The 23,712-nt window shown below is 47.1% G+C and overlaps 1 protein-coding gene across 1 annotated transcript in view; it reads left to right on the top strand.

Moving 5' to 3' along the window:
* Positions 1–23,712, top strand: part of LOC140421238 (phosphatidylinositol 3,4,5-trisphosphate 5-phosphatase 2A-like) — a 189,888-nt gene that overhangs the window by 102,507 nt on the left and 63,669 nt on the right. Inside the window, exons 4-8 of the mRNA XM_072505798.1 lie at positions 5,579–5,723; positions 7,929–8,052; positions 9,959–10,090; positions 20,392–20,476; positions 21,880–21,972. Of these exons, the coding sequence (XP_072361899.1) occupies positions 5,579–5,723; positions 7,929–8,052; positions 9,959–10,090; positions 20,392–20,476; positions 21,880–21,972 (579 nt within the window). The remainder of the gene's footprint in view (positions 1–5,578; positions 5,724–7,928; positions 8,053–9,958; positions 10,091–20,391; positions 20,477–21,879; positions 21,973–23,712) is intronic.

Below are 23,712 nucleotides of genomic sequence, written 5' to 3' on the forward strand. Positions count from 1 at the left end.
ACTGCGTTGCTTGGTGGGAATGGTACCGATTTGAATGGGTACTGGGGCTGTGATGTGTCCCTGCTGTGAGTGACCTGTAAAGCTGCTGAGGGTGATAGTGGCTGTAGTAGGCCATGTGTCTTTTTGAAACATGGTGGAGGAATTTATTGTGGTGCGGGACCCTCCTGTGTCCCAGAGAAATTCGATGGGCTGTCCCCGAATTTTCGCTGCAACTACCGGTCGTCCGGACCTATCCCAAAGGGTGTCGCAGACCCAACTGGGGGAGCCCGTACACCGTCAGTCCGTTCCGGTTTTGTGGTTTTCTGTTTCCAATTGGTTCTCTAATTCAAATTCTGCTTTCTCCCGGAGTGGTTTTCCACTTCTAGATCAGCTCCCGTCAGATGTCGCCAAATAATGTTGCAGATTTTCTCCTTAGTTCAATTGCTCTGTTTTATTACCTTTGCTCTCGAGTCGCCAGGTATCTTTATGATACCCCCACGAGGTTCAAGTCCGAGTAATGATCAATAACCCAATACACCGATTAGTAAGATTTAAATCAAAGCACATTTATTATACACAGTAATCGCTACTCATGCACAAATTCTACGTCTAAGCTACTTCTACAACTAACAGGCCTATACTTAACTTCGGACTGGCCCACCAGGTCAGGGGAACAAATGGCCTTTCGTTCGGATTCTGAGTCTGCGGGATTCGAAGTTGGTACGGATTGGGAGCGAGGAGCGCCTATCTCGTAGCGAGCGTTGAATTAAGACTTACGTCAGTCGACGATCACTGCACCGGTCACGGTCAATGTTGGTTCGTGTTTCTGGGTGACCCGGGCAGGAAGAAGAGAGAAGAGAGCGATTTGAACTTGGGGCTCAGCTCTTATAGTCCCCAGGGGCGGACCCTGTACCTGGTCCCAAGTGATTGGACTTTGTCATAATCGCTTGGTTCGATTTTCTCCAATACTGGAGCGGTTCCCTGATCGATGGGCGGTCTTGAGGTGCTCCGTTCACCTCATTTATGTTGGCTCCTGCTGGTGCCGAGGAGACTGGCTTTGCTTTGTGTGTCCAAAATGTTACTTATTGTTCCCGGGGATTGCTCAGCAGTATGCAGATGGCTGCTACTTTGTTATGCTGATGGCCGCTGGTATCGATGCTGTCTGGCTTTTGCAGAGGTAAATACACAGCAAACCTGCAGCTGCTGGTTTCTGTCTTGTTGGCTGACTTTCCCATCAGCCTTTGCCGTTCGCCATTTTAAATTGAGAGTTGGCCAATTTAGGTGGCTACAAAGCCCACGCAGACATGGGGAGAACGTGCAGACTCCGCACAGACAGTGACCCAATGGGGAATTGAACCTGGGACCCTGGCGCTGTGAAGCCACAGTTCTATCCACTTGTGCAACCGTGCTGCCCTGTAGTCTTGATAACGTTGGATTTGCTGGAGCCCCTCACCCAGTTGCCCAATTCAACATTCTGATGGGGAGAAGGTGGATAATTTTTGCCTACCTTCTTGAGTGCTGAAGGAAGAGTTGACACCTGCAGGTTAACGTCCTGCATTCTACGTTTAAGTCAACGCATTTCACAGTTTTAAATATTTATGTTATTGATTATGTTGTCCTTTATGACCAAATGCCACTTCAATAATCATAGAATTACAGAGACCAATAGAATAATGAAGCACAGAAAGAGGCCATGCTGTCCATCATTACTACATTGGACCTTTGAATGGGTTATCCAACTGAACCTACTTCACTCCCCTGCCCCTTCCCTTTGGCCCTGCAGATATTGCTCCTTCAAATATTTAATTAATTCCCTATTGAAAGTAATTATTGTATCTGCTTACATGACTTCAAAAGGAAGAGTGAGACCCTTAGAATAATATATAATTAGCAGCACGGTGGCGCAATGGTTCGCATTGCTGCCTCGCAGCGCTGAGGTCCCAGGTTCGCTCCCAACTCTGGGTCACTATCCGTGTGGAGTTTGCACATTCTCTCCGTATTTGCGTGAGTTTCATCCCCACAACACAAAGATGTGCAGGGTAGGTGGATTGGCCACGCTAAATTGCTCCTTAATTGGAAAAAAAAATGAATTGGGTACTCAAAAATTTTTTTTTAAAGAATAATATATAATTATTAACTTATAATCATAGAATGTCTATTTTGTAAGAGGAGGCCATTCAACCCATCGAGTCTGCACCAAACCTCTGAAAGAGCACCCTACCGAGATCCACTCCCCCGCCCATGTCATAATATCCACTCATGTATGCGCGAGTCCGCGCATACGCCAAAAGGGCCGGTGTGATCCGTGCATGCGCGGAACCGCCGGCGTATTCTGGCGCATGCGCAGGGGGGTGACTTCTCCACGCCGGCCATGGCGTAGCCCTACAGGGGCCGGCGCAGAAGAAAGAAGTGCCCCCATGGTGGGCCCGCAGATCGGTGGGCCCCGATCGCGGGCCAGGCCACCGTGGCCACCCCCCCCCCCTGTGGTCGGATCCCCCACACTCCCCCGAAGACCGCACCAGCCAACTTACCTGCCAGGTCCCGCCATGTGAGACCATGTCTAATCCACGCCGGCAGGACTGGTCAGAAACCGACGGCCGCTCGGCCCATTGGGGCCCGGAGAATTGCCAGAGCGCCGCTGCCAACGGCCCCCGACCGGAGTGGCGTGAACCCCGCCCCTGCCCGAAAGCCAGCACCGGAGAATATGGCAGCTGGTAGCGGGGCAGCGGGGCCGGATTTGCGTCGCCCCCTGGGGATTCTCTGACCCAGCGGGGGCTCGGAGAATCCTGATCATGGTGGGGGTAGGGAAGGGATTGAAAATAATAGGGTATAAAAGGACATGAGATAGTTCTTTGCCTCCAAGGTGGTAGTCTTGTAGCCAGAAATCTTCTAATGGTGGTCTTCAACTAGGATCTGCAGGCTGTAGAATTCTTCCTGGAAAGTTTAATAATCAGGGTCTTTTCACTGAGAATCCCCCCGAGGTCGGCTCAGTCCTGGCAGATCTCTAACAGATTGACTCCCAGTCTCGCTGAGATGATCTTAGAATTCTCTAACTCAGAATTTAAATGAAGATTGTCCATCCACCCCACACATTAACCGCTTGTCTGCCGTTTATGCGGCTCAAGGTTACTTCCAGTCCAACTTCCACAGGTTAAACTGACTGCAGCGCAAATTTGGAACGCACAGGAAGAGCCCAATGGATGAGAGAGAATTTGGAGCACTAGCTTCACAGTTTGTAATCAGAATAGAAAGGCTACTTGCTTACAGCTCCTCTCATAGGTCATTTTCACAGGTTATCCAGAAGCATTTAAACCACCAGACCTTTCAAACAGACTTGTACACTTTCACCGACCTGGCTGGAGATATTTAAGGCAAAAGTTATTTCCCCAGGCCGGCTAGAAGTATTCAAATCGCCAGCTCGAAAGCTGATAGAGAGAGTATTGCTGTGTGCTGCTGTCCAGGTCTGTACAGAACTGAGAGACAAAATGGAGCTAGCCTGGGGTTTTCCGGAATTTTCTGAAGGCCCAACCAATCCCAACAAAGAACAGAAGATGCCCCAGAATCTCAATGATTGGCTGCTTGCCAAGTCCATCAAAATGACATCACGGGCTATGCCAAAGAGCATCAAAGGAGGTCCTGGACCAGTACATTAAACCAGGGGGGTTTTCAGTTTGACCAAAGTCTGCATTTTAAAAACAAAATCTACAAGGTTGCAGGACAGGAATTAAAAAAAGAGAAATACAAAACAAAGAAGGATTTAGCAGGTTCCTTACCAAGCATTGAGTGCGATTCAACGACCCCATTGTGCCCAGCGAAAAGCCATTCCTGCTGGCAAGATCTGCTCCATTCCATTAAGAATTGTAGTTGTCTGGCATCCAAATGTATATCTACACCCCCCCCCAATCTTCCCCCCCCCCAAACAGATGCCTACTTATATGTGTAAATAATTTTGCCAAGTGTAGAGTTGCTGCTGTTGAGCAGGTGCATAGTACCCGACCAGTTACTTTATTTGATTTTGTATTTCTCTCGTGTTGTTACTTTTTTTTTTCCCTTTGTGATTTGTGTGTGTGAGCCCTTCTCTTCCATATATATATATATTTATCATATCCTGTGTACATAATGGCAAATATACTTTGTTCAAAAACCCAATAAAAAACATTGATAAAAAAAAAAGAATTGTGGTTGTTGGAAGCCAATCATCTCAGTTCCTGAATAATGCTGCAATAGTTCCTCAGGGTGGTGTTGTTAGGCTCAACAATCTTCAGCTGCTTCATCAGTGACATTCCCTCCATCATAAGGTCAGAAGTGAAGATGTTCACTGAAAGTTCTACAGATCATAACTCATCAGACACTGAAGCAGTCCGTGTCCATATGTAGCAAAACCTGGACAACAGTCAAGCTTGGGCTAATAGGTGGCAAATAACCATCTCCATGAAATGACCATCTCCAAGAAAATAATCCCCTTAACATTCAATGGCACGACCATTGCTCAATCCCACATTATCAGTATTCTTGGGGTTACTATGAGAACCCATCAGTCTAAATACTGCTATTAGAGCAGGAAGGTCAAAGGCTGGGCATTCTGTAGTGAGTGAGTAACTCACTTGCTAAATTCCCAAAGCCTGTCCACCATCTACAAGGCACAAGTCAGGCGTATGATGGAATACTCTCCACTTATTTCGATGATACAGCTCCAAAAACACTCAGGATGATGATGCAATCCCAGGGAAAGCAGCCTGCTTGATTGGCACCCCAGTCATCATCTTACAATTTCACTTCTGCGCCATCGACAGACAGTGGCAGCAACGTGCACCAAGGTGCACGTAACCAAGCCTCCTTCATCGGCACAATTCAACCAGCAACCTCTTCCACCTAGAAAGACAAGGGTAATGGGTGCGTGGGAACACCACCACTTGCAAGTTCCCCTCCAAGTTGTACACCATCCTGACTTAGAAGAATATCACCTTTTCTTCACTGTTCCTGGGTCAAAATCCAGGAAATTCCCCGAACAACTGTAGGTACTTAGAACATAGAACATACAGTGCAGAACGAGGCCATTTAGTCCATCGAGTCCGCACCGACCCACCTAAGCCGTCGTTTCCACCCTATCCCCGTAACCAAATAACCCATCCTAACCTTTTTGGTCACTAAGGGCAATTTATCATGGCCAATCCACCTAACCTGCACATCTTTGTACTGTGGGAGGAAACCGGAGCACCCGGAGGAAACCCACGCAGGCACGGGGAGAACGTGCAGACTCTGCACAGACAGTGACCCAGTGGGGAAGCAAACCTGGGACCCTGGCGCTGTGAAGCCACAATGCTCTCCACTTGTGCTACTGTGCCGCCCACATGGACTGCAGTGGTTCAACAAGGCAGCTCACCATTACCTTCTCAATGGCCATTAGGGATGGGTAGCAAATGCTGGCCTAGCCAGTGACTCTCGGCTCCCATGAAAGAATTAAATAACAATTCCACAGGAAATGAGAGAATTCTTTTGCAAAACTGCTCAGTGATTTTTAAAAAATGTTTTAAATTAATTAATAAGCCAATGAACTCAAATATCCTTCGTCATATGCTGTGATTGTGATGTGTTACAGACTGAAAAAGGTGTTCCAGTGAAGCGATTTTCTTGCCTCATCGATCTGATGTTAAACTATCAGCAACCGTATCAGGGGCTGGTAACACCACTGCAATATCCTGTAGAGAGAGAAAATGAAAAAGAGATCTTGGATGACTTGTCAGGTGATTAAATATCATTGATGAATGGTTCCAGTTTGATTTGCTAATATGAGTGTTGATAGTGTTGGCGAGCGTAATGTTGTTTCACTTATTTTGCAATCAGCCGAGTATCGAGCACTCTCAGTTCAGGTTTAGTGCAGGCAAGGTTCAAGGTAAAACTCTGTCCATGAAGCTTAATAAGGCAGTCATTTTCGGCACTGCTCTAGAACAAAGAACAATACAGCATTGGAACAGGCCCTTCGGCCTCCAAGCCTGTACCGGTCAAAATTACCAGCCTTGGCCAAACCCCTCAGCATTTCCTAGAGCTATATCCCTCAATACCCATCCTATCCATGTATTTGTCGATTAGTTACAGGATCAAACTACCAGACACATGAGGGATCATTTTAGCAGCTTCCTTTGGCCAATCATGAAAAAAGGTGCTAAGAAAATACGGCTGTAATCTAGATTTAGCTCACAATTCCTGCCTAAAATGTTGATGACCATGATCTGAATTTGCCTGTCAGTGTTAAACCAGCCACGGTGGTACAGTAGTTAGCACTGCTGCCTCACAGAGCCAGGGACCCAGATTCAATTCCAGCCTTGGATGACTGTCTGTGTGGAGTTTGCATGTTTTCCCTATGTCTGTGTGGGTTTCCTCCGGGTGCTCCAGTTTCTTTCCAGTCCAAAGATGTACAGGTTCGGTGGATTGGCCATGATAAATTGCCCCATAGAGTCCAAAAGGTTTGGTTGGGATATGGGGACAAGGCGGAGCAGCGGGAGCGGAGGTAGGGTGTTTTGTGGGAGAGCTGGAGCAGGCTTATTTGGGCAGAGTGGCCTCCTTCTGCAGCGTAGGAATTCTAAGATTCTATCACATGGCCAACAAGTGATGCAATTTTCAGGGAACAGTATATGTGAGCTTCATGTACCTACTTCCACCGTAGATGTGGAGATCACTGGTTGACACACTGTGGCAGTTTACAAGATGGCTCGGGGACAATAGGCGAGGGCTCACGGGTTTTTATGCTGGGCACAGGGGTTCCATGATGGATGCATTCCAGATGGGGGGGGAATGTCCTCTGTTTCCTGAAACTATGCTTCCTCCAGCAGTTTGCATTTCTCTGTCTTGAGCCGATTTCCCATTCTCCATACAGACCAAGTGGGGTCCCCGAGCATGATGTCCATGACCAAGCTCCCCATGTCAACCCTTTATAGGTGTCCAACAAGGTAGTGCAGAACAGCATTTACTCTCTTGAGGGAACTTCCAAATTGAATGTCACTAGAGGAGTGGTGAAGTCTTGACAAAGCATTTCAGGAAGTCTCTTGATGTATTTTAGATGTCCGATTCACACCTCCAGCAGCAAATGAGGATGAAATAGTGATTAAGTCGTGCTTGACATCAATGTCAATGCCGTTTACTCCTAATGCACTCGTCGCTGTTGGAGAGGGCTTTAGTTCAAGTGCTACTTCCACAAAATTACCAAGCAACCACTTTAATGATGAACAATTTATGCACAAGCCTCTGGGCAGCTGTTTCTAAAATCAGCATCAACTCTTTTACCAAGTTGGTGTTGTGTGCTAAACGCGGGCTCAAACCGACATTCAGCTCATTATCCCGCCTTGGCCTGCTCAGAGAATCTTTAACATCTGAATGCGCTGCTAGAAATTACTCTGCTAACACCCTCTGCTGGGTGGAACAGCAGTGAAGATTCAAGCTGTAAAACTGCTGCTCATTCATCGCCCCGTGGCCATTTTAATTTTGACATTACTCAGACCAGGGTAAATCCCAATGGGGAGGGACAGTTTGGAAATCTCAACGAAGCAACAACCAGATAGCTTGAAACGGTCCAGTGCTTTGAATTTCCTGAAAGAAAGAACAAAGTCAAGATGAATTTGAAAATTATTTCTAAAGACTTAGCATAGCTCTGAGAGCTGTGGCTTTGGTGGGGGAGAAATGCACAATGACAATATAGCACTGTTACTTATATAGTTGTTCATCAGTTTATGTAAAATAACTTCACTTGATCTTTTAACTTTAAATGTTGCAAACCTACAATTGTGTTAAAAAGGTAAATATGTTTTTGAACAGAATACATTATGGTGAGAGAGCAGTCAGGTATGTTCAGTTTTTTAGAGGTTTGGTGACCTGTGTCTGTTTCTAAGATGTTTTCTGTTTATTTATATATCAGGATTCCCAAAGGTTTATCCAGGTTTCTTCTTATTCTTTAGATGGTGAGGATGAGAAACCAGCTTTGCCTCCACGTCCATTCAATACCTCCATCAATACTTCAGAAGCAAGAAATAGCTTAACGCAAGAGCTCCAGGAACGTTTACAGGAGGGATCACTGAAAAGGTAGTGTCTGAAGGCATGCTGCTTTCAGGAATTTTGAATATCCACTTATTAATTGGGATAGAGAGGGAGCAATTGAAGAAAATGGGATGGAAAACCGAAAATAAATGGTGAGCTCCTTTGTGTCCGTGGGTCTAAAAGGGCAGATCTATTGCTGAATTCAATCCTGGGTGACACAGTAAGTCGGGCATTGAGTTATGTGTGAGCATGTGTCACAAAAGCAATGATCATAAATGCATTAAGGTTTACCATATGATAAAATAGAAATGAAGAAAAAAGTAAAGACAACAAGCTCAGGACTTTCACACAGAGGGCAAGGTTCCCCATTTGGGAGATTACGTTCTCCCGCTGGAGATGAATCGCCTCTGGTTTGCGTTCGCGTTGGGACCGGCGCTCAGAGACGATCCCCTGTCCCTTGCGATGCAAATTTATGCATGGTGAGGATTGTGAGGAATTCCAGTCCCAATCCTGCTATCGGACCGCTATTTTGAGCCGGAAGCCCGATAGCGAGGGCCGATGGCTGGACCCCACCCCACCGTAACGCAAGTCCTGCCCCCCACGACCCCCCCCACCATGGGAATTGCTGGGTCACACCCCCATATTACGCACGTATGAGAGTGACCTGGCCCCTGACCAGAAGCCCCAACCAGAGCTCTGGACCAGAGCACCACCACCAGAGACCCTCCCAGCAGAGATCCCCCCAACACAGACCCCTCACCAGACATCCCCAACAGTCCCCTGAACAAACCCTTCCCAACAGAACCCACCAACATAACTACCCAACAGACATCCTCTCCAACAGACATCCCCCTGCAACAAACCCCCCCCCCCCCCCCCCCCCACACCAACAGAGACTCCCATCAGGTGGGGATTCTCTGATATGGGTGGTTCTCTGTTATGGGGGGATTTCCTGTTATGGCGGGTCTAGCTGGAGATCTCTGGTGGGGTGGGTCCATCGGTTTCTGATTGGGGTCTCTGGTGTAGGTGTCTGCTGGGGCTCTCTGTTGGGTGTCTCAGCTAGGGGTGGTGGTCTGGGGGATGGTTTGGGAAGCACTTGCACTGTGGGGGGAGAGGGTGCTCTCCGATGGACTTGGGGGGCATCTACCTTAAAAACTTACCCCTTGGCTCACTGCGAGATTCACCGCATTAGGGCAATGCTGAAGAATACTTGTACCCAGAGGGCCAGACAATCACGGAGGTGTGGAGAATCCGTGTCCAGCCCATTAATACAATGCAAATGGTTCATTGTGAGCTATTTCCATGCCCCTGTTGAAGTGAGGCACGAACCACAATGCCAACGCAGTTGAGCACTGGAGCATCGGAAATGATTGGCCCGCCGTTTTTTTTCTCCGATGCTGGATTCTCTGCGACGGCGGTGGAAAATTCCCCCCCCCCACCCATAGTCTGACTCAATTTGAGCAATTGATCAGAATGGGGTTTTGAGGAGTGAGAAATATACAATGGGCTGGATTCCCCGCTGGCGGCATTCTCTGTTGCGCCGGAGATTTCCTGATGGCGTGGGGCTGCCCACAATGGGAAACCTCATTGGCCAGCTGGTGGGACAGAGAATTGTGATGCCGGGGAGGACGCGCCGCACCAGAAAATTGGGATGGAGAATCCAGCCCAAATACTTTGATCCTTCTGATGTGTAAGTGCATTGATTACCTCACAGTTGTGATTGAAAAATCTTAGTAAACTGAAACAAACTTGCATTGGTGCTTCTATGGCATCAATGTGTTTTGAAGTGACTCGCACACAGCTTTTGGACAAGAATGCACTTGAGCATCTACTGATTGTAACTGCTGAATAACTGATGTACTTTGTAATGTGACAATAGTGAAAATAATTATTAACCAACTTGAGCTTTTTCTGTGCAGTATTATAACCTCCTTGTTTACAACCTATTCAGTGAATATGCTACTATGATGAATGACTACTTTAAGACAAATCTTCAGAAGGACCTTGATGCCATGAGTATGGGGACCACAAGTCTCTTACATCTCAACAAGGCCATTGTGAGGTTGTGCAAAGATCTAGACAGGTAAAGTACAGAAGCAAGCCCTTGCTTCCTTTAATATTACTGGAATAATAAGTACCAAAACAAGATCCCATTGGATTGATGGGGCAGATCTAAATAGATAAATGTTTAGAATGTTTTTTTAAAATATATATTTTTTATTAGAATATAGAACATACAGTGCTGAAGGAGGCCATTCAGCCCATTTCAGCCTCACGTCCACCCTATCCCCGTAACCCAAAACCCCTCCGAACCATTTTGGTCACTAAGGGCAATTTATCAGAGCCAATCCACCTAATCTGCACGTCTTTGGTCTGTGGGAGGAAACCGGAGCACCTGTAGGAAACCCACGCAGACACGAGGAGAATATGCAGACTCCACACAGGCAGTGACCCAGCAGGGAATTGAACCTGGCACCCTGGCGCTGTGTAGCTACAGTGCTATCCACTTGTGCTACTGTGCTGCCCACGGGTTTGTCTATAGGGTTTGTCTATTTTTACAACTAATGGAACAAATCCTCAGGATTGATACAGCACAGCATAAGTGCTTCAGCGTCATGAATACAGAAAAAGACAGGAGAACAACAATATATTTGGTTCAGCTTAATCATTAAACTTGGTGCCTCCATATGTATCAATGGATAAACTAGAGATTGAAGGAGAAGAGAATAAAGCCATGAAAACATGGTCAAAAAATGCACATCGTCACATGTAGCGAATGCTCGTACAGCCAGTGAAAATGTAGGATAAGAATTTTGTGCCATGTTCGGCTGTGCTACAAAACTTAACTCCCCCGATTTCATTTATGCCAAAGGCATCAATAACACATTCTGACGTACTTTTCTCAGATATAACGCCTGCATGTTCCTTTACAGGAGCTCGTCAATGATTCTTTAACCCCAAAATAACAGGATAAAAATTTCAGAACAAATTCGCAAAGACATGAGTTCTAAGGGGATATTTTACATATAACCACAAGACGCAACTCCCCAAAATCCGGCACAGTACAGAACAATCATTATTCCACACATTTATACAGAGAAGACCAGTAAATATTCATACAGTTGGTTCACTTTGTAATTATTACTGTCAATGTTTCCCAACACACTGACAATGACAAGATACGACCAGGAGCAAAGGATCTCAGGGTAACAGAATTTTTGATTTGGATTTGTTTATTGTCACGTGTAGCGAGGTACAGTGAAAAGTATTGTTCTGCGTACAGTCCAGAGACGTCATTCCAACCATGAGAAAAATACATAGGGTATACATAAATCACTAGAATACACCAGCCGGTCTGCACATGCGTGGAACCACGCCAGCGGATGGCTGGTTCGTGAAGCAGAGCGAGGCTAACAGCGTAGGAACAGTGGAGAACCTTCCGAGCGATCTTTCACAGTGTTCAGGAAAGGTTCATACCGACAAAAAAGAAAGATGGTAGAAAGGGAAAAAAATCGACCGTGGATATCTAAGGAGGTGAGGGAGAGTATCAAATTGAAGGAAAAAACATACAAAATGGCAAAAATTAATGGGAGACTAGAGGACTGGGGAGTCTTTAGGGGACAACAGAAAGCTACTAAAAAAGCTATAAAGAAGAGTAAGGTAGACTATGAAAGTAAACTTGCTCAGAACATAAAAGCAGATAGTAAAAGCTTCTACAAATATATAAGACAAAAAAGAGTGGCTAAGGTAAATATTGGTCCTTTGGAAGATGAGAAGGGAGATTTAATAATAGGAGACAGGGAAATGGCTGAGGAGCTGAACAGGTTTTTTGGGTCATTCTTCACAGTGGAAGACACAAATAACATGCCAGTGACTGATGGAAATAAGGATATGATAGGTGAGGACCTTGAGATGATTGTAATCACTAAGGAGGCAGTATTGGGCAAGCTAATGGGGCTAAAGGTAGACAAGTCTCCTGGCCCTGATGGGATGCATCCCAGAGTGTTAAAAGAGATGGCTAGGGAAATTGTAAATGCACTAGTGATAATTTATCAAAATTCACTAGACTCTGGGGTGGTCCCAGAGGATTGGAAAGTAGCAAACGTGACACCACTGTTTAAAAAAGGAGGTCGGCAGAAAGCGGGTAATTATAGGCCGGTAAGCTTAACTTCGGTTGTAGGGAAAATGCTGGAATCTATCATTAAGGAGGAAATAGAGGGGCACCTGGAGGGAAATTGTCCCATTGGGCAGACGCAGCATGGGTTCATAAAGGGTAGGTCGTATCTGACTAATTTGGTAGAATTTTTTGAGGACGTTACCAGTGCAGTAGATAACGGGGAGCCAATGGGCGTGGTATATCTGGATTTCCAGAAAGCTTTTGACAAGGTGCCACACAAAAGGTTGCTGCATAAACTAAAGATGCATGGCATTGAGGGTAAAGTGGTAGCATGGGTAGAGAATTGGTTAACTAACAGAAAGCAGAGAGTGGGGATAAATGGGTGTTTCTCTGGTTCGCAACCTGTAACTAGTGGTGTCCCTCAAGGATCAGTGTTGGGCCCGCAGTTGTTCACAATTTACATAGACGATTTGGAGTTGGGGACCAAGTGCACTGTGTCAAAGTTTGCAGACGACACTAAGATGAGTGGTAAAACAAAAAGTGCAGAGGATACCGGACGTCTGCAGAAGGATTTGGATAGGTTAGGTGAATGGGCTAGGGTCTGGCAGATGGAATTCAATGTTGCCAAGTGTGAGGCTATCCATTTTGGGAGGAATAACAGCAGAATGGAATATTATTTAAACGGTAAGATGTTAAAACATGCTGCTGTGCAGAGGGACCTGGGTGTGCTGGTGCACGAGTCGCAAAAAGTTGGTGTGCAGGTGCAACAGGTGATTAAGAAGGCTAATCGAGTTTTGTCTTTCATTGCTAGAGGGATGGAGTTCAAGACTAAGGAGGTTATGCTGCAATTGTATAAGGTGTTGGTGAGGCCACATCTGGAGTATTATGTTCAGTTTTTACATAGATTACATATTACATAGAACATACAGTGCAGAAGGAGGCCATTCGGCCCATCGAGTCTGCACCGACCCACATTAATCCCTCACTTCCACCTTATCCCCGCAACCCAATAACCCCTCCCAACCCTTATGGACACTACGGGTAATTTAGCACGGCCAATCCACCTAACCTGCACGTCTTTGGACTGTGGGAGGAAACCGGAGCACCCGGAGGAAACCCACGCGGACACGGGGAGAACGTGCAAACTCCGCACAGACAGTGACCCAGCGGGGAATCGAACCTGGGACCCTGGCGCTGTGAAGCCACAGTGCTAATCACTTGTGCTACCGTGCTGCCCCTTTTGGTCTCCTTACCTGAGAAAGGACATATTGGCACTGGAGGGAGTGCAGAGGAGATTCACTAGGTTGATCCCAGAGTTGAGGGGATTAGATTATGACGAGAGGTTGAGTAGACTGGGACTGTACTCATTGGAGTTTAGAAGGATGTGGGGGGATCTTATTGAAACATATAAAATTATGAAGGGAATAGATAGGATAGATGCGGGCAGGTTGTTTCCACTGGTTGGGGAAAGCAGAACTAGGGGGCATAGCCTCAAAATAAGGGAAAGTAGATTTAGGACCGAGTTTAGGAGGAACTTCTTCACCCAAAGGGTTGTGAATCTCTGGAATTCCTTGCCCAGTGAAGCAGTTGAGGCTCCTTCTTTAAACATTTTTAAGAAAAAGATAGATACCTTTCTAAAGAATAAAGGGATTCGGGGATATGGTGTACGGGCCGGAGAGTGGAGCTGAGTCCACAAAGATCAGCCATTTTTGTAACGGCCCCGAAGAATCCAGCACGAGTTTTAAGGATACAAAATAATAAAGTTTATTTACTATAACAATATATACATAGCAGTAGCAGTAACTTCCCTTGCTACCTTCTCCTTCCTCCTGGTTCCTGGACTGGCCAGCTTATTTATAGTAGGAGTTTCTCCGCCCCCCTCATTGGGGAAGTTCATACTCCCATAGGATTGTGGGATAATCATTAGTCCCCAGCCAATCGTCAGTAGGCAGGTTATAACATCCCTCCCCCCCAAAGTCCAAGGAATCCACCGTAGGCCCTGGCGAAGGGAGGCGTCGAACTCGTTTGGCCGCAGGCCGGACGCCATTTGCACGCGGCGCTGGATCAGGCGGCGTATAACGAGACGGAGACCGGCGCTTCCGTGATGAACGGCGCGGTTGTACATCCACGGCCTGTGGACCCGAGGATTCCCCCTCTGATTCATCCTGTGTCTCCATCTCGGAGTCAGAGTCTGCTGCCTCCGTCATGTCAGCGTCTCTGTCCCCATTCGGTCCCGTCATGACCTGCGCAGGCTTTGAGTGAGGCACCAGTGGAAGATTTGGAGGACTACCTTCCCTTGTTTCTGGTCTTTGCCGCTGTTGAACTGAGCTCCGGGGGCGGGGAATCTTTTGCGGGGATGATCTTCTGGACCAGACGTGGTCTACATGTTTTCGCTGGAGACGACCCTGGGCTTGCACTTGGTACGATATAGGGCCCGTTTGGCGAAAGATTACCCCAGGAACACATTGGGCACCACCAGCAAAATTCCGCACGAATACTGGGTCACCGGGCGCAAACTGCCGAATCGGACGATGCTGAGACAATCCCGGTCCCTGCCGTTCGTGTGTGCGGCGTACTTTTGCGCCAATGTCCGGGAAGACCATACTAAGGCGGGTGCGAAGTCTCCGGCCCATTAGGAGTTCTGCGGGAGCTACCCCAGTCACTGTATGGGGGGTGGTCCTGTACGTAAACAAAAACCGAGCCAGTCTCGTGTCCATTGATCCAGAAGACTGCTTCTTTAGGCCTCTTTTGAATGTTTGCACTGCACGCTCTGCCAACCCATTTGAAGCCGGGTGGTAAGGGGCAGTGCGGATATGGCGGATGCCGTTCATCTTTGTAAACCTAGCAAACTCCTCACTCGTGAATGGAGTGCCATGATGCGTGACCAGCACCTCGGGGAGGCCATGCGTGCTAAATGATAAACGCATTTATTCAATTGTTGCGCAGGACGTTGTCCCCTGCATCTTATGCACCTCCAGCCATTTGGACTGGGCGTCAATTAGTAGAAGGAACATGGATCCCTGAAAAGGGCCTGCGAAATCTGCATGTAAGCGTGCCCAAGGCCGCCCTGGCCATTCCCAGTGATGTAGGGGCGCGGCCGGCGGAAGCTTCTGATGCTCCTGGCAAATGGAGCAGTTTTGGGCCACCTTCTCAATGTCGGTGTCGAGGCCTGGCCACCAGACATAACTCCGGGCCAACATTTTCATCTTGGTCACGCCCGGATGCCCATTGTGCAAGTCTGATAATATCAGCTCCTGGCCTTTTTCCGGGACAACCACACGCGTCCCCCACAAGAGGATGCCGTCTTCCACGCTGAACTCTGACAGCTTGGAGGAAAATGCCCGTAACTCGCCTGGGAGCTGTCTGTGCTGCCCACCATACAGGACTATGTGCCGAACCTTTGACAGGACTGGCTCCGTCTGGGTCCACTCACGGATCTGTGATGCCGTGACAGGCAAGGTGTCCATAAAATTTAGGGTTGCGACCACCTCACCGGTCGTGGGGGTCGACATGGGGCCGGTCGATAAAGGCAATCGGCTCAGTGCGTCGGCATTTGCTATCTGCGTACCTGGTTTGTGCTCCAGAGAATACTCATATGCAGCAAGCAACAAAGCCCAGCGCTGGATCCGTGCAGAAGCAATGGGCGGTATCGGCTTATCCTCTCTGAAGAGTCCCAGCAGGGGCTTATGATCAGTCACGATAGTGAAATGGCGGCCGTACACATACTGGTGGAAGCGTTTCACCGCGAAAACCACTGCCAGGCCCTCCTTCTCGATCTGCGCGTACTTTTTCTCCGCTGCAGTCAATGTGCGGGAGGCGAAAGCTATCGGTCGCTCGGCCCTGTTCTCCATCTTGTGGGACAGGACAGCCCCAATACCATATGGGGATGCATCACATGTGACGAGCAAAGGCTTTCCCGGATCATAGTGGGTTAGTAACCCAGACGCCGACAATTGTTGCTTTACCCGCCGGAAAGCGGTTGCTTGCGGCTGACCCCAAACCCAGGTGTGATTTTTCTTTAGCAGCAGGTGTAAGGGGGCCAGCGTAGTTGCCAGATTGGGGAGGAACTTCCTGTAATAGTTTACGAGACCGAGAAAAGAACGAAGATGCGAAGTGTCAGTCGGGGTGGGGGCATGTTGAATTGCACGCACCTTCTCTGCGACGGGGTGCAGACCCTCGCGGTCCACCCGATAACCTAGGTAGACTACTTCTTTTGCCTGAAATATGCACTTTGTGTGACGTAAACGGACTCCAGCCTCCGAAAGGCGTTTAAGGACAGCCTCCAGATCTTCCAAATGCTCTTGCTCCGACGTCCCTGTAATCAACACGTCATCTAGGTAGACAGCCACACGTGGTAAACCTCTCAAAATGCCCTCCATAACACGTTGAAAAATTGCGCAGGCAGAGGATACTCCAAAGGGCAACCGTGTATATTCATACAGGCCCCGGTGTGTGTTAATTGTTACATATGGTCGGGAGGCAGGGTCCAGCTCCAACTGCAGGTAGGCGTGACTCATATCTAATTTTGTGAATGAGAGTCTGCCTGCAAGTTTCGCGTAGAGATCCTCTATGCGAGGCATTGGGTATCGGTCGAGTCGGGAAACTGTATTCACTGTGAGTTTATAGTCGCCACACAAGCGAACTGTGGCATCTGGCTTCATTACTGGCACAATTGGTGCTGCCCAGTCAGCAAAACGGACAGGCCTGATAATACCCAAACTCTCCAAACGAGTGAGCTCCCCTTCTACCTTCTCGAGCAAAGCGTAAGGCACTGGGCGCGCCCGGAAATAGCGCGGTGTGGCTCCTGGTTCAACTTGGATACGGGCTACGGCCCCTTTTATTTTCCCCAGACCAGGCTGGAATACCTCTGGGTATCGTCCTAGCACCTCAGTCAACCCTCCAGAAACTGTTTGGAGGATGTGCTGCCATTGCAACCGCAAATGGCGCAACCAGTCCCGATCCAACAGGCTGGGCCCATGGCCACGCACTACGATAAGTGGGAAACGCCCCTCCTGGCGTCCATAGACAACAGGGGTCATTGTAGTTCCTGCAATGTCCAGTGGTTCCCCCGTGTAGGTGGCCAACCTGGCCTGTGAGTCAATTAGTGTAAGGGTCTGTATACCCTGCTTGATGCGGTCGAATGTCCTCTGGGCGATCACGGAGACCGCTGCGCCAGTATCCAACTCCATCTCCAGCGGGTGGCCATTGACCCGTACTGTCACCTTAATGGGGGCCACACGGGGAGCTGCCACACAATGCAGCTGCAGGCAGTCGTCCTCCGTCTCCACGTCCTCAGGAGTGGTCGCCGAAGGTTCATCCACATGGAAGGTACGGCCTCTGGGCTGGTCCCAGTTACGGCCCCTGGGCTGGTCCCAGTTTCGGTCGGAACGACGGCGCCTCTGGCGTCCCCAGGACCGCCGTCCACGACGGGGTCGGCGCCTACAAGTCTGATACGGACATGGCTCCTCATCCATTGGCTCTGGAGAAGGCTCCCTTCGGGGAGGAATGTCCGATGGCCACTGGCGTCGGTCTGGTCGTTGCCTCGCCCAAGGTACCGCAGGAGTGCGGGGGGACGTTTTTGGGCGGAAAGGGTTTCGCCCCAAGGCATGCACTTCCATTCCCTGTAGCTCCTGTACTCCTCGCTCTGCGCTCTCTCGGGACAAGACTATTTGTATTGCCTGTTGAAAAGTCAATGTTGGCTCCGCTAACAACTTTCTCTGGGTGGCCGCATTGTTAATACCGCAAACCAAACGGTCGCGTAACATTTCTGACAAGGTCTCACCATAGTCACAGTATTCCGCAATCCCGCGTAGCCTGGATAAAAAAATCGGCAAGGGATTCTCCAGGGGCCCTCTCAGCGGTATTAAACCGGTAACGCTGGACTATCGTGGACGGGGTTGGGTTAAAGTGTTGCCCCACTATATTCACAAGTTCGTCAAACGTTTTGGTGTCCGGCGCAGCTGGGTACGTAAGGCTCCTAATCACCCCAAACGTATGCGGTCCGCAGGCGGTGAGCAATATGACCACCTGGCGCTCGTTTTCAGTGATATTGTTTGCCCGGAAATAGTAACGCATCCGTTGCGTGTACTGGTTCCAGCTTTCCAGCGCAGCATCAAAAACATCCAAACGTCCGTACAGAGGCATGGTATAATAGAAAACAACTTCCAACCTGTATCCAACAAAAATCCAGGGAGGTGGCTTCAGCAGTGTAGACAGCTATTCACTTTTACCTTCGTCGCCAGTTTTGTAACGGCCCCGAAGAATCCAGCACGAGTTTTAAGGATACAAAATAATAAAGTTTATTTACTATAACAATATATACATAGCAGTAGCAGTAACTTCCCTTGCTACCTTCTCCTTCCTCCTGGTTCCTGGACTGGCCAGCTTATTTATAGTAGGAGTTTCTCCGCCCCCCTCATTGGGGAAGTTCATACTCCCATAGGATTGTGGGATAATCATTAGTCCCCAGCCAATCGTCAGTAGGCAGGTTATAACAGCCATGATCTCATTGAATGGCGGAGCAGGCTCGAGGGGCCAGATGGCCTACTCCTGTTCCTAGTTCTTATGTTGTTATTTAGGTTCAATTCCTATACCGGCTGAGGTTATCCATGAAGGCCCTGCCTTCTTAAACCTTGCCCCTTGTAGTGATTTCATGGTTATGTTGTAATTCACCGACTGACCACTAGGAGTCTCACTAGTACATAAGTGAATGTTAAAGTCAGCTGACCCCTCAGGCTGACCAGAGGAAATCAAAGAGAAAGGCTGCTTGTACGTGATTTCACTGTTTTTTCATCTGTTCTCTCGTATATAGTTTGCCCACAGTTAAAGTTAATACTTCATTTATTGATTTAACTACAAGTGGTCTTGTAATAAATAAGGATATCTGACAAGAACATTACACCACTCATCTGAGGTGCGGTGACCTTCAGCTTAAATCGGCACCAGTCAATTCTCTCTTAAAAAAGGGAGAGCAGCCTTTGGACCTCGGGGCTATGGCGACTTTAACTTTCACTCCCCGTCTTACCTTAACGATTAAACACAAGTTTTTGGATTACAAAGTGTGTCTTATTCCACAATGGTCTTATCAACACAGAAGTTATTTTCAGCACACAAAATGGCTGTGGGCAAATACACATTCTGCTCTGATCCCCAAGTGAATGTTTGTGGATGTCTCCTCAAAATCTCCCCAGTTGATTGTCACATGAGAGCTTCTAAATTTCACGCTCAAAAATACACTTTAGAATCTTCACTCATAAGTATGCTTTCCCTCTGGCTTGCATTCCGAAATCCCTACCAGGTTTTCCAAATGACACTTTTGAACAAACTTCCTCTCCACTTTTAACAGCAAATCCAGTCCAAGATTTTACACCTTTAGGTTTCCAATGTCTTAACTGCTTTAATACAAATTCTGAGACCCAACCACAGATTTGCATAGTTATTTCAACTCATGTTTCACAGGCTGTGGTAAAATCTCACAAACCTGAAAATCACAGCAGATCCCTTTCTGGGGTCTCGGCCTTCTTCTGGGCTCTGTCTGTCTTTTTACTGAACAGTCTTCTGTTCTAGTACCTTTAAGCTTCTCTAGTTTCCTTAATTAGCTGCTCTTCAGATCTCTGCACTTGCTTTGTTAGCCATTAATCTATAGTATGGCTTTTCTTCTAGCAAAGCTGAGAGAGATGTTTGCACCCTCGCCTTCTAAAGCAACTGTTTCTAGCAGAGTTGTGAAAGCTACCTTCTCCTCTCTCACTACCTATCTTCAACTGTAACCAGATCAGCTAAACTAAAACTTAAAAGCTTCTCTACATTACAAAGTCCCAGTTGCTAAGCAACGGCCACATGCTTATGCCTTTTATTTATTCTTCATGCAGCAGCCCCTTCTAAGCACAATAGAAACACAGTTGTAACGTAGCCATCCCCACACTTACAAACACCTTTATCGGGCATGACTCTAACGATAGGTATCACCCTTCCAGACACAGAAATATTAAATTAAACGTACTTAAACCATGCCTTATTTCTAGTGTTTGCCAATACATATATCAATCCCTTAAAACTACTTTTATTTTCCTAACATAAGTGATGATGCAAGTTCATTGAATTACCAGTTCTTTATATTCTGGTGAAAAAAAAACATGGCTCATTAAAAATTCACGCACTCAAGTAAAGGATTAACCTTTTAGAATGGAGCCATTATACATTCCTTCAAAATTCGTTGTCTATTTTTTTTTACCTGTCTGCTTAAATTCACTTTCTGCTTCATACAACAGGGAGATAGATCTGGTGGTCACCAACCTTGAGGCGATTACACAAGTATTTGGTGGGAATTCCCATTGCAACACACACAAAAAAGAGGTGAGATATGAATATTTCTCCAGAGCCAAGGAGAGTCTGCATAGAGGGGCATAGGTTGACGTAGTGACAATTAAAAGTCATAGAGGTGGGTAGAGAGGCATAGGTCTGCATCAAAGATATGAGAGGACATGAGATGGCTTGAGTTGACATGAGTGGGAAGAGTGTGTGTGTGTGTGTGGGGGGGCGGGGGGGGGGGGGGGAGGCGGGGAGGTGTGAGGAGATATAAAGGGCTTTTGTGTGTTTAATTTTTGTTTTCAGAGCCCAACTCCACACCTGGCAGCACTTTGGCCAACTCTGTACTGTCTCCGTCAGCAGTAGGCCCAACTGCAGTTAACACCCAACACACCCCCAACCCCAGAACAAAAATCAAACATCTGGGCACTTTCTCTCAAGACATTTTTGCGGAATTGGGAACTTTCCCTATTTCATGTTCCTGACTCAGAAGCAAAATATTGGCCCTATGTTTCCCGTTATCGGTTTCATTAATGCACTTTAAAAATATATATAACATTCTATAATATTATGCTCACTCTTTCCTAGAGACCTATTTCTTACAAGGTTATTAATTAACCATTTTTTATTCTATGATCCTAGATCTATAATAGCCTGTTTCCTCACTGGTTCATTGACATAGTGAACTATAAAATCATTTTGCTTACATTACATGGGATAGATTCAGATAAGCTGTTTCCTCTGGTAGGTATCTCCAGGGGTTATCATTTTGAAATTACAGCTAGGCCATTGAGGGGTAAAATTGAAAAATGCTTTTTAATAAAAAGGTTTGAGAGGTACTGGTTCAACTGAAATTGTCAAGACTAAGTTTGATAGATTGAATAGATTTGGTATCAAGAGATACAGATCAAAAGTAGATTATACAAGTTGAGATGGAGAACAGCTATAATCTAATTCTTATGGCGGAACAGGTTCACAGTCTGTTCATGTTGCCATGTTCCTATCTTTGACCCGAAGAGTATTAGCGAAGTCGTTGTTCTTCACAATAGCCTCTGTATTATGCGAATCCCTAGAATCGCATATAGTATTATAGAATCCCGATAGTGGAGAAGGGTGTCATTCAACCCATCGAGTCCAGGCCGACCCTCTGAAAGAGCAGTCTATCCAGGCCCACTCTCCCACCCCATCCCTAACCATCTGACCTGCGCACATTTTGGACTGTAGGAGGAAACCGGAGCACCTGGTGGAACCCCTCGCAGACACGGGGAGAACGTGCAAACTCCACACGGTCACCCGAGGCCGGAATTGAACCCGGGTCCCTGGCGCTGTGAGACAGCAGTGCTAACCGCCCTGTAATGTGGCTTATTGAATGCGAAGATAAATCTCGGTCGCCAATATGTTTGGTTTTTGCCTTGTCCCATGTTTTCTCACTGTTGTTTTTATTTTCACAGGAGCCTCTCAGTCCAAGTGGTACCCGTGACCTTGAAGGCCTCATCAACAAAATTAAAAATCTAGGCAACTTGCTGCCTAATATGGAGGAAAGGGTACAATTTTTCTGTCTGCTTTTTTGAGTTTGTTCATGTTGGAACTGGTGAATAGTTTGGTGGGCTGTTGTATTTTCACCCGTCAGATCCAGCACATGCTGAATGAACGTCTCTCCTCTCTTCTGGCTGTGAGGATCCTCCTGAGAAATTAGCTTGTATTGCCTGAGTCTGATTCCTGTTCCTGCTCGGAATTCAACGACATTGTGCTTTCATATAGAACATACAGTGCAGAAGGAGGCCATTCGGCCCATCGAGTCTGCACTGACCCACATTAAGCCCTCATTTCCACCCTATCCCCGTAACCCAATAGCCCCTCCTAACCTTTTTTTTTGGACACTAAGGGCAACTTAGCATGGCCAATCCTCCTAACCTGCACGTCTTTGGACTGTGCGAGGAAACCGGAGCACCCAGAGGAAACCCACGCAGACACAGGGAGAACGTGCAGACTCCGCACAGACAGTGACCCAGCAGGGAATCGAACCTGGGACCCTGGCGCTGTGGAGTCACAGTGCTAATCACTTATGCCACTGTGCTGCCCTGTATAATATAGAAATATTATAAAATACATGTAATATTGAAAAATGATATAAGATTCTTTAGAGAGGCATGGGGGAAACAGTTTTGAAGGCCAAGGCAAGTTTAGGATGGGTGACCGGAAGCTCTTTAAGGAATTCTAGTGAGTTTGATTTGTGTGGTTGAAGGCATGATGGCCATTGATGGGGTGAAGGGAGGGAGGAACGCAGAAAAGGTAGCAGGTAGAGAAAATTATAGATTTGAAAGAGATGTAGGGGTGTAGGTTATAAAGGACTGACAAGGGCAGAATCAACAGTATTGTTGCTGATCTGAAATCTCACATGAAGGATCGACAACAATGCGATGCAAAAAAATCATTGTGGTGCAGTGGGATGGATGCTATAGATTTTCTTCAAACAGGGCAAGTCCTTTGAAGGATCGCTACCAACATAAAACAAAACGTTTTGAATTTTTTTCTGTTTGGGAAGCGAAAAAAGCCAGGAAATATATTAATTCATGTCACAGTCGAGTGGACTCATTTCGATTTTTACTTCACCTCATCCAGTAAGCAAATGGAAAAGGAGACAGTGGTGCTTTTTTAAAAAAACAACTTTAACTGTGATTAGTACAAAGGGATTTAAAACGATTTAATTGTTACTAAGTGGATTGATTTGAAATTTTCCCCTAATTTTCTTTTGTCACTCAGCCCTGAATGGGAAAGCTCACTTATTCCACAGAGAAGTGAGGAGAAATGCCACCTCGATGACATGTATGGGGCTTGATTCTCCCCCCTTGGGATTCGCCATTTTGCCGGCATCCCGCGTGTTTCCCGGCGGAGTGGGGCTGCCCCACAATAGGAAACCCCATTGAACAGAAGTGCGTCAGGACGGAGAAAGCCACCCATGGTTATGTCCCTCATGACACCCTGTCCAAGTTCTTCCGTTTCTGATCAGCCCACATCACAAGACTGCCATTGGTTGGAATTTATAGAAGCAGCACGGTGGCGCAGTGGTTAGCACTGGGACGGCGGCGCTGAGGGCCCGGGTTCGAATCCCGGCCCTGGGTCACTGTCCGTGTGGAGTTTGCACATTCTCCCGGTGTCTGCATGGGTTTCACCCACACAACCCAAAGATGTGCAGGTTAGCTGGATTGGCCATGCTAAATTGTCCCCTAATTGGAAAAATTTATTTTTAAAAAACTAAATAAAAACCATCCCCAAATACTTTG

This window comes from Scyliorhinus torazame, chromosome 5 (assembly GCF_047496885.1).
Source record: "Scyliorhinus torazame isolate Kashiwa2021f chromosome 5, sScyTor2.1, whole genome shotgun sequence".
NCBI classification, from domain to species: domain Eukaryota; kingdom Metazoa; phylum Chordata; class Chondrichthyes; order Carcharhiniformes; family Scyliorhinidae; genus Scyliorhinus; species Scyliorhinus torazame.